This window comes from Gobio gobio (assembly GCF_949357685.1).
Source record: "Gobio gobio genome assembly, chromosome: 7".
In the NCBI taxonomy this organism is placed as follows: Eukaryota; Metazoa; Chordata; class Actinopteri; order Cypriniformes; family Gobionidae; genus Gobio; species Gobio gobio.
In genome coordinates, this window is record NC_137103.1 from 46,006,524 (window position 1) to 46,018,048 (window position 11,525).

An 11,525-nucleotide genomic window follows, 5' to 3' on the forward strand; every position below is an offset into this window, starting at 1 on the left:
AAACTTGCCTAGTGGTTTTTGGATATTTTACTGATTTTTTTTTACATAGTGCACCTTTAATTAATATTATATTATTACATTAAAGCCACAATATGTAATTTTTCGCCCCTAAAGGTTGCTTATTCAAAACAAAGAAAGGCGTAGCTTGATGATGCCTTGATTTCGCTCATACGTATGTGGGGTAACGCAGCTCTGTTTTATCATATTAGATACATTTGAGTGTGTTGAAAGTTATGTTATAACTTTTTTTTAAAAATTGAGAAATCGAGGGTAAGGCAGGTATGATGTCATTGATAGGCGACGCACAGACGTCCTGGTTAAAATTGCATATTTCTCTGGATTTAAACATTCTTGGAAACATTTGGGAAAATGTAAGTAACAACAAGTCAACTATATAACATTGTTCTAGTGGTTTTTGGATATTTTAATCCAAACATCTTACATATTGTGCCTTTATTTTTATTATTATTTTATAACAAAGATATAGGTTTAAACCTAAGTGTATCACTTCCTGTATTCATTCTAGTCAGAATCCACCAGATGGCAGTAAAATCTAAGCATCCCCTTCAATAGCGTATCAGAGTTACCCTTTTAACCGTTAATCAATTACTGTAATTAAATAGCACTTGCATTTAACCCAAAAGCTAAATTGCAAATAATAAATTAGTGGAAAGACCACTGACAGGATGGTTTATCTTAAACATGGTAATTCACTCACTATACTTCATTAACCTCTGTGATTAAAGAGGTAAGTGTGGCGTAATATGAATAGGTCCAATGAACACGTTGTAACCATGTAAATACATTAAACTACAAGTGTTTAATAGTTTGTTCAAATTCCCCTCAAGAAGAGGAAAATGTTGTTGAACACAACAAAATATACTTGCAATTACAGAAACTGAAATTCAGTATTTTACTTTTCAAAACTGAGGATTGATCTAATAAAAAGCACATATTTGACAGATTTTTGTGTCTCTCAGTGTGTGCCATCTCTGCCAGACTGGGATGCAATGAGCCCTGGAGCTGTGGAGCAGAGAGCAGCTCTTAACTGTCAAAATAAGCAGAAGGAGGTTGAAAAAAAAATGGCTGCTATGCTGCCCTCTGGACTCAGACAAACAGACTGTCTGACATGAAAGCACAGCTGTCTAGAGCCCTCTGCCTTCACATCCACAGCTTGTGTGTGTGTGTGTGTGTGTGTGTGTGTGTGTGTTTGTACACGTGTGTGAGATGTGACTCTCACCTGCTTCCTGTGCACCTGGTTGGGACACTTTTCGCAGTGGCAAATGTGATGCATCCACAGGAGCATCTTCTAAAAATAACCAAATGTGAATCACAAATAAGATTCATGTAAAAAACAATAATCAAAAACAAACAAAAAGATCACTGTAATAATATACAGTACAAATAAAAAGGTTTTCTGACATTGTCTCATCTCACCATGTTTAGCGAGAGGTTCTGTCCTGGGTTTTTTTTCCTCTTCCTCTGGTTTTAATGGAGAATGTTGATCCATGTGGTTTGATCCAGCTAAAAGGAGGAAAGTAAAAAAAAACACATCATATTTGATGTCCTTATAGAGGAGTCTTTCTCAGATTGCACAAACATGCACAATTAAAGGGTTCAACCGTAAATGAAAATTCTGTCATAATTTACTCACCTAATGACGTACTAAACCCGTACGACTTTTGTTCATCTTCAGATATTTTTAATAACATCTGAGTGATTTCTGTCTCTCCATTGACAGCTACGCAACTACCACTTTGATGCTTCAAAAAGTTCATAAACAGATCGTAAAATGAATCCATATGAATAGAGTGGTTTAGTTCAAATGTTCTGAAGAGACATGATTGCTTTATGTGATGAACAGATTGAATTTAATCTGTTCACTTGATGTGCGAGAACCAATTAGGTTAATTCTTGTGTGTTTCGCAACACATTTGGGCTTCTGCAAGAACCAATGAGGTTTATTCTCATGTTACTCAGCACGTTTGGGCTTCAGCAAGAACCAATGAGGTCCATTCTCGTCTTACACATCACGTTTAAGCATCCGCAAGAACCAATGAGGTTCATTCTCGTGTTACGCATCACGTTTGAGCGTCCACAAGAACCAATGAGGTTCATTCTCGTGTTACGCATCACGTTTGAACGTCCACAAGAACCAATGAGGTCCATTCTCGTCTTACGAAGCACTTTTGAGCGTCCGCAAGAACCAATGAGGTTCATTCTCGTCTTATGAAGCACGTTTGAGCGTCCGCAAGAATCAATGAGGTTCATTCTCGTCTTACGAAGCACGTTTAAGCATCCACAAGAACCAATGAGGTTCATTCTCGTCTTCCTCATCACGTTAAAAACATAGTACATTTGTGTTCTGAAGATAACTCAAAGTCTTACAGGTTTGGAAAGACATGAGGGTGAGTAAATGATGACAGAATTTTCATTTTTGGGTGAACCAACCCTTTAATACGTTTCCTGTCTGTTTGTTTACCCAGGTTTAGTTCTTCAATATTTAAATTATGCTTATAAACAACTAACTATTCAGCGCTTGGCACCATTTAAGTCGAGAAGGTATAAACAGTATTTGCACAATTCTTTTAGAACTTAGATTCTATGTAAGATCTCCCTGTTTGCATTCTAGCATAACAGAGTGTACAAAACAGTGAAAAAATAGCGCTGAAAATGCGTGGACAGGGTTATTTTTGCAGCTGACCTTATTGCATATGCATTTGTAGGAGTTTCCCTTTCATACGCAAAATTTATGGGAGGAGAGTATTTCAATTAATCACACAAGGTGATTTACTAAGGTTTGTGCTCGTCAATTTACTGGTGTTTGCGCCATTATTTACAGCCCCCCAAAAAAACACTTCTTAAACCAGATGCTAACTGATAGATTGCGTTGATCATTATGGAAATGATCAGGTTCGTCTGTGTTCTTTAATTTATGCGTCGTCAGTAGATCACACACAGAACTTTCCACTCCCATCTGCGCTTTTATGGAATTGCTCTCACGCTAATTTGCCCTGTTTAGTAAATCTGGCCCCAAGAGATTAAAGGTACAGTAAGCGATTTCTGTGAAGCGCTGTTGAAAGTGGATTGGACCGAGCACCACAAAACACTTGTAGCCAATCAGCAGTAGGAGGCTTGTCCACTCATGATGGGGGAGGAGAAGAGAGTAAGCAAGAGGGAGATTTAAAGAAACACTGTTGAAAGCGAGATTGCTGAGAGACATTACAAAAGAGAAAAGGTCAGAAGAAAAAGAAGGTTTATGAGCAGACAAGAGCTTTAGGACCTGCGTTAGTATTAGAAATGCTTTCCAGCGCTGAGAGACTTAACCAGGAAGGCGTACGCCGAGGTTGCGTTGTTTCTGCTCCATACGTGAGTAACATTGGTTTTGCAGTTTCACACAACCAAGATGTTGTACTGTTAACTATAGTAACAGGACGGTTTTGAGTGTTGTGGTTTGTCTGGAGCTGGTGTGCTGCTGGTGAATAACAACCAACTCTTGCTTGTATATACTCTTGTGTACTGTATGTTCATCTTGTGTTCTTTCTTGTCGTTCTTCCGTCATCTTTGCTTTATTTTTCACGAAACATTATTTTGCTTTGCTTCAGCTATTATAAAGAGACATGCATATTGGGGGGCGGAGCAATGAAGGGAGGGTGTGTTCGTTTGTGTCATAAATTGCTTACTGCACCTTTAAATGTGGCATTTATGGTATGTATCATCTAAACAAAAATTTTAAATGAAAATAAACATTTATACCTTATTTATAACTAATAGTTTTATTAAAGTGTTTTTTGTTTCCCAATTGCTCCCTCTTCTCTGACCATAAACAAGCTGCTGTCCCTTTAAGACATCTGTGTAAACGCCCTATTCACATGTGAAATAAGATACAGTGCTGCTGCTCTAACACACAAGCTGTTTGTTCGCTGTCTGGTCTAAGATATGTTTTTCTACATTTGCAGTTCTGCGCTGACCTTGACTGTTAAAATTACTGCTAAAAAATAGAATGCAACACGCTGAATTTGAGTCTAAATAAAAGTGCTAATTGTATTATGGAATGAAGGTTACTGAAATCAGAATACCAAAGGGCTGTAACCTTTGTCATGCAGATGATTATAATTACAGGGCTTGTACAAAAACAATGTTATTATTGAAAATTGCAGAGAAGAGAAATGTTTTGTTGCTGGTACATACGTAGACATTTCTCAAGGCATTCTTTTGTGGTCTTGAAGTTGTTGGCATTCCCAAAGCAGCCACCATAAAAGAATCGTTTGCATTCCTTGCTCTTGAAATCAAAAAAATAGCGAGGCACCATTCCTCGACATGGCCCCGGCTCATCCTCCAGATGACATGGACTCTTTTCCTCTAAAAAAAAAACAAAAAGATGGGACAGACCATAAATCATGTGATTCTTTATTTAAAGCTACATTTTCATCAACTTTAGTCTTAGAAAGTGTTAGGCAACCACATATAAAAATCATTTTTGCAAGAAACATAAAAATATAGGAAATATTTCCACAACAGATATAGATATTGAGTGTTTCATGACTAATCTAGACAGATATTGGAATTGAATATTAAAGCAGCGGCTTACAGCAGAACCAGTGTGACCGTTTCCTCAACATATCCCCTGGCCATAAGCCACAGACAGGCCGGAGTGATTGATATATTTTAGCTCCATCTACAGCACATACCCTGTTGATAAATTAATGGCTGGATTCCAAAGTTCCACAGATTAAAAAAATCACTTAATTTCCTGCCACGTTTTTGCCCTGTAATGCAGAATATATTTATGGCTGCTGCTAATTAAAATATTTCACTTAAGTGGCAATTCATCATTGAGAAAGGCAGCTTTAATCCAATCAGCTGGGAGAAATCATCGGGGAATTTTGTTTTTCTCTCTTCTTTCGGATAAATCAGATTTAGAAGGAACGATCAGTTGCACAAACCTATTATAAACTTCACATAGTGACCATACAGATTGAAGCTGGTTGCTGCTTTTGGATATAATTCAATGTTAATTGCAGTGTCACTTACTGCTTAAAGTGGTTAAAATGTGATTATGGTCAAAATGGCAAAATCTCTGAGTATGCAGAAAATAAAAAAGATAATCTTAAAAATGTTTTAGTCCATACAATGAGTAAAAAACAACAACTGTGTGTGTGTGTGTGTGTGTGTGTGTGTGTGTGTGTGTGTGTGTGTGTGTGTGTGTGTGTGTGTGTGTGTGTGTGTGTGTGTGTGTATATATATATATAAAAACAACAGAGCCCAAACTATTAGCCTAAATTCAGTTGCTATTTATTTTTAGGTATAATAATCAACACTCAAATAACACAGTGCGCAAACATGTAAACTTCACCATAAGGCAGTTTTTGCAATAACTTCTAAATCTAATTATAAAATATATTTTTTCTCCAATTTGTTGTTGAAACATAATAATTTATAGCCTACAAAGTGTCTGTCAGTTTCATGACAGGTTTATTTAAACATACATGAAATAATCAAGATACACTAACAGGTTAAGTAGAATATAATGAATATATAGGCTAATATGGTGCATATATTTAGTGAAAGAGTTGATTTCTCTAGTGAATAAAATTCTGTGGACACTGAATGACTGCCTGAGGTAAATGTGATGCTAACGTTACATGACATTGTTTAGTTTACAAGCTGTTTTATTGAGGTCTTTCTGCCGTTGAAACACTGATTGAGCGATTACACCACATATGATACGTGACCGTAAGTTGTAATGTATCCTCAACATACCTTCAGATGTTAATATGTTCGTGTGGGAACTCGGATTGAAGTGTGTTCCGCGCTTAAAACAAGCCTACTGTTAACTGTTAACGATTGCATTCGGAAACCGAACGCGCGCACCGAACCGAAAGCCCTGTACCGAAACAGTTTGGTATGAATACGTGTACCGTTACACCCCTACACAGATCAGGCATAACATTATGACCTAATATTGTTTTGGTCCCCCCTTTGCTGCCAACGGCCCTGAACTGTCGAGGCATGGACTCCACTAGACCCCTGAAGGTGTGCTGTGGTATCTGGCACGAATATGTTAGCAAGTTGTCCTGTAAGTTCTGAGGAGGGGCCTCCATGGATCGGACTTGTTTGTTCAGCACATCCCACAGATGCTCGATTGGATGGAGATCTGGGGAATTTAGAGGCCAAGTCAACAGTTGTTCTGCTCCTCAAGCCATTCCTGAACCATTTTTGCTTTGTGGCAGGCACATTATCCTGCTGAAAGAGGCCACAGTCACCAGAGAATACAGTTTCCAAGAAAGGGTGTACATGGTCTGCAAAAATGCTTAGGTAGTTGGTACGTGTCAAAGTAACATCCACATGGATGGCAGGACTCAAGGTTTCCTTGCAGAACATTCCCCATAGCATCACACTGCCTCCGCCGGCTTGCCTTCTTCCCATAGTGGATTCTGGTGCCATGTGCCCAGCCATCCACGTCATGTAAAAGAAAATGTGATTCAGGGGTCAGCAGGGATACTGATAGATAGATACTGACCACTGCAGACCAGGAACACTCCACAAGAGCTGCAGTTTTGGAGATGCTCTGACCCAGTCATCTGACCATCACAATTTGGCCCTCGTCAAACTCGCTCAAATCCTTACGCTTGCCCATTTTTCCTGCTTCTAACACATCAACTTTTAGGATAAAATGTTCACTTGCTGCCTAATATATCCCACCCACTAACAGGTGCTGTGATGAATAGATAATCAGCGTTATTCACTTCACCTGTCACCTGGTCATAATGTTATGCCTGATTGGTGTGTGTATATTATATATATATATATATATATATATGTATATATGTATATATGTATATATGTATATATGTATATATGTGTATATGTGTATATGTGTATATGTATATATGTATATATGTATATATGTATATATGTGTATATGTATATATGTATATATGTATATATGTATATATGTGTATATGTGTATATGTATATATGTATATATGTATATATGTATATATGTATATATGTATATATGTGTATATGTATATATGTATATATGTATATATGTATATATGTGTATATGTGTATATGTATATATGTATATATGTATATATGTATATATGTGTATATGTGTATATGTATATATGTATATATGTATATATGTATATATGTATATATGTATATATGTGTATATATATATGTATATGTATATATATATATATATATATATATATATATGTATATATATATATATATATATATATATATATATATATGTATGTATGTGTACATATGCATATATATTGTGTGCGTGTGTGTTGCAGAAGAAATAAAGTCTTACGTGATTGAAACGAGAGTAAGAGTGAGTAAATAATGAGAAAATAAATGTTTAGGTAAACTATCCCTTTAAGATACTGTTGTTGTCAGATTTTACTTGCATGACTACGGTGTTGCCAAGATGGCCAAAAGGTGGATTATCCCACTCATTTGAATACTGCAAGTTTCTGTAGATAAAACTTGCAAGCTAAATAACAAGTAACACACATCACGTAGCATACATACACCTTATGCAATTTCCGCACTGCTGTACATGATGAAGTGGGAGAATTCATCAGTCAGCAGCTAAACTCACTGCATTAGATCCTGTGTTCTGATACTCTACGTCCCAGACAGTTGTCCTGACCGAGAGCGGTGGAGGAATGCTAATTAAGCTTAGCAAATGACCACTCGCATACAGCGTTAATCAAAAGTTCACATTCACAAGGACACTTAATAAACTGAATAAAATTAACTGAATATGAATGCTACAAATGGATTATGCAATTTGAAATAGTCACAGTCAATATTCTTCTACTTCTAGCACAGAGAAGTGCAGATGGGCTGCATTTAATACACTTACCAAAATGAATAATTCAAAAGTGCTGTTCTTTTGCATAGCCTCTTGGGTGCTATTTAGGAAAGGAGACTGCATTGATAACTAGCTGTGTCTCTCACTGCGTGTCATTTACTCACAAGGACAGGACTTGTGTGTAATATATGTGTGTGTAATATAAATACTATGGAAGGATAATAGACCTTCTTGGCTCAAACAAACAGATTGCAATTCTGTTTATAAACACTAGAGGCACAGAAATTACACACAACCCCAGTTTCACAGACAAGGCAAAATATTAAATGTATATTTGAGCTGTTTTGACTGAAAGCATCTTAAAATATGTCACTGCCAGTGTTTTGTCTCAAGATGTACACCAGTAATGTTTTTTTTTTCTTCTAAGGCACGTTTCTAAAATCTACTTAAATGTCTTAATTGAACTAAGGTCTTATCCTGGCTAAAGCTAAGCCCTGTCTGTGAAACAAGGCTATATTTTAAAAGAAATATGTGTAATGATACTGGGTCATCTCCCCTTATGTCTCTTTCCGTCTCATTCTGTACATACAAAAGCAAAAACAAACCACTCTTTAAAGTGCACTGATAATTAGATTCACTAGATGGAGACATTCATCATTCATTTCTCACAGTGGTTTATTATTTGATGTTAGTTCCATATGCTCAGTGATTCCCTTTGAATCTGAATTTTTAAAAGTGAGAATGCAATTAAATGCTAAAAGTGTGGACTCATTTAATTGTTCCCTTTTCATTTAGAAGATGCTTTTATCCAAAGCGACTTACAAATAGCATCACAAGCAAGAGACAAAATACTGCAATGCAGAGTTGCAATGCAGAAAAGTGAGAGGAGGAGGAGATTTTAAGTACATACAGATACACTCTTAAAAATGTAGGTTCTTTATTGCCATCTATGGTTCTATGAAAACCTTTAACATCCATGGAACCTTTACATTACACAAAAGGTTCTTTATAGTGGAAAAAGTGTCTTTAAATTATTAAATAGTTCTTTACACCGAGAAAAACGTTCACTTAAAAGGTTCTTTGGGGAACCAAAAATGGTTCTTCTCCGCCATCGCTGCAAAATCACCTTTTTGGAACATTTAATTTTAAAGAAGAGTTTAGGATGGTGTTAACATCAGAGCTTGTGTGACATGAATCCTCTTTGGTTCATTGAAGACCAGATGTTATGTTAGAAGGGTTGCTATGTTTGAAGGGTTAAAACGTTCCCTCTATTACCAGAAAAGCAAGTTTGGTGGCCACAGACATTAGAAACTGACTTGGCAGAGCTGAAAATAAACACGGGCATGTGGTGAAGCGAGCAGAAGAAATGAATCCAAACACAGCAGTCAATTTCCTCTTCTGCCTCCATGGGGGATCTTTGGCAATACTTTGCAGGCATTTATGAGTGCTCATGTCCTTGGAGGTGTTTGTCCAAATGAGCTGCAAAGTTTCTGTTTTCCCCACTCTGTGATGGGACTGAGGCTTGTTTAGTAGTCTGTTTTGTGCTGATTATTATGATGATTCTCACAGGAGGCAACGTTGCAGGGGCCTGTCCAATTCACAATGACCCCCACTGGAAAGCATAATGAGATATGACTCACCCAAGTGCTGTAAATAATCCAATGTGGCTTGGCTTTACTGTGAACCGTACATTTGTCCTCTTTTTAATTGGAAAGGACCCAGAATTCTTGACTATTCTTGCAGAAATAATCAGATTGTTTTAAATGGTATCTCCCTCATCTCGGCCTTGCCTTATTGCCATGAACTGGACTCTTTGTACTCAAGTAATCTCCATTTCTGCCTTTATACGGTATACTAATTGAATGCCAATATTGAAGATGAAACGTAATTTAATAGTTGGTTTGTTTGCTTTTCCTAGCATTAGAATTATTTGTATTCATCAAAGCATTGCTTTGAAGGACTACAATAATGCATTACTCCATGTATGGCTTCCCAACATAAACATGTGTATGTTGGGATTGGGAACATACGCAATGTCTATGTTTTTGAACTAAACAACTGCTATTCTGCTATTAGTCTCAGTATTTTTTTATATATTTTTATATTTTATATTTTTTAGTATCTGTCATGCCCTCTACAAAAGAATATACAGTAGTTGATAATCATGACACTTCCACACTAAACCATAATTGTAGTACCGCACCAATGCATTACATTATTGTTTTTTATGGGATGTTAATGATTCGTTGGGAACGACTCCCTGACTCCCTGTGAACTCTTCACTGTTCCCATAAAAGTATGTGTTGTGGTGGAATGCCTATTATATCTATGATTATAAAATGAATAGTTCCGGTTGTAGATGCTGATTGGTCAATACAGCATTCCAGACGTAGTAAAGTACAGATATGACGTGCAACATCTCTCTCACTGTGCTGCACCCTTAAACTAATGTGTTTTTTAAACTAAACTTTGGTTATTGTTTACCCCCTACACTGGGGTCCAAAACTCTGAGATAAAGTTAAAAAAAATGTCCCATTTGGTGAAAATCAAGTTCTTAATGTTGTTTATATGTCTCTGTGGTGTTTTAAATATGCTTTAAGACAAACTGTGCAAATTCATGTCAACACCATTGATGAATATTTTCTCCTTTAAACTGCAGTGAACCAAAAACGCGGTTTGAAATCGCCGGTGTTTCTTACGTCACAAACTACTTTGTAACCAAACCCCTTCAATGCAAAGAAGCAAAAGGCTAATCATATTAATTACCGTTATGTGTCCGACATTGTAAAGAGCGATACTATTGTGAAACTACAGTCAAGTTGAGCGAGTGGATCTCTGAGCTGGTGTGAGTGAGTGGAGGCGGGGCTCATTTGCATATTCATGGGTCTGCATATACTAAATGAAGCAAGGGTGTAGAGTTATTCATAATTTTTTTTTTTTTACTTTTAAATGTCATTTTGGTGATCAAAGATGAAATTTAAGGGATACAATTATTGACTACAGGGTGATTTAAAAAGAAAATTTCATTTTGAAGGGAAAAAACTACATTCTGAAATTCATATTAATTCATATTAAAGTCAACTTTCCAGTCAAGTTGTTATGCTGATAGCAAAAAAAGATTAAATTAGAAAACTTATTTTAGTAGTATGTATTATAGTATTATTTAGCTTTTATTTTTATTATACTTTCAGTTTTACTTTTAGTTCATTCTTTATTAATTTTTATGTGTTTGTCATTTTCATTAGATTTTTTAAAAATAACTATATAGCTTTAATACATTTTTATTTCAGTTTTAGTACTTCAGTTTTAGATACAAAGGCATTTAATCATTTAATATTTATATTTTATAGTTTTAGTGAACAGTAACAACACTTTATTTTACAGTGTCCTTGTTACACATTACAAGTACTTACTGTAGTAATAACAGTAAATTATGCATAATTACATGCAACTAACTCTAAAACCAATCCTATTCCTAACCTTAACCCTATAGTAAGTACATGTTATTAATTAAAATTACTCCGTACTTAAATGCATAACAATGACACCTTAAAATAAAGTGTAACTGAAAAATGCAAAACAGAAGCACTTTCACTAGTACTTTAATACTTTTGGAACTCATTGGATATGGAGTTAGTTAATTACATTATTAAAAATAATGCATTTCCTAAATATTTTTTCTGTAGTA

At 35.8% G+C, this 11,525-nt stretch overlaps 1 protein-coding gene across 2 annotated transcripts in view; it reads right to left on the reverse strand.

Moving 5' to 3' along the window:
• The window catches only part of tfpia (tissue factor pathway inhibitor a), a 1,059,262-nt gene that overhangs the window by 1,020,565 nt on the left and 27,172 nt on the right, over positions 1–11,525 (reverse strand). For both annotated transcript variants that reach the window (XR_013816822.1, XM_079820916.1), the window contains exons 3-5: positions 4,192–4,362; positions 1,438–1,524; positions 1,241–1,309 (exon numbers count right to left, since the gene is read on the reverse strand). Coding sequence is in view for 1 of the 2 variants with exons in the window: in XM_079820916.1 (XP_079677042.1) it covers positions 1,241–1,309; positions 1,438–1,524; positions 4,192–4,362 (327 nt within the window). In the remaining variant the exon portion in view is untranslated. The remainder of the gene's footprint in view (positions 1–1,240; positions 1,310–1,437; positions 1,525–4,191; positions 4,363–11,525) is intronic.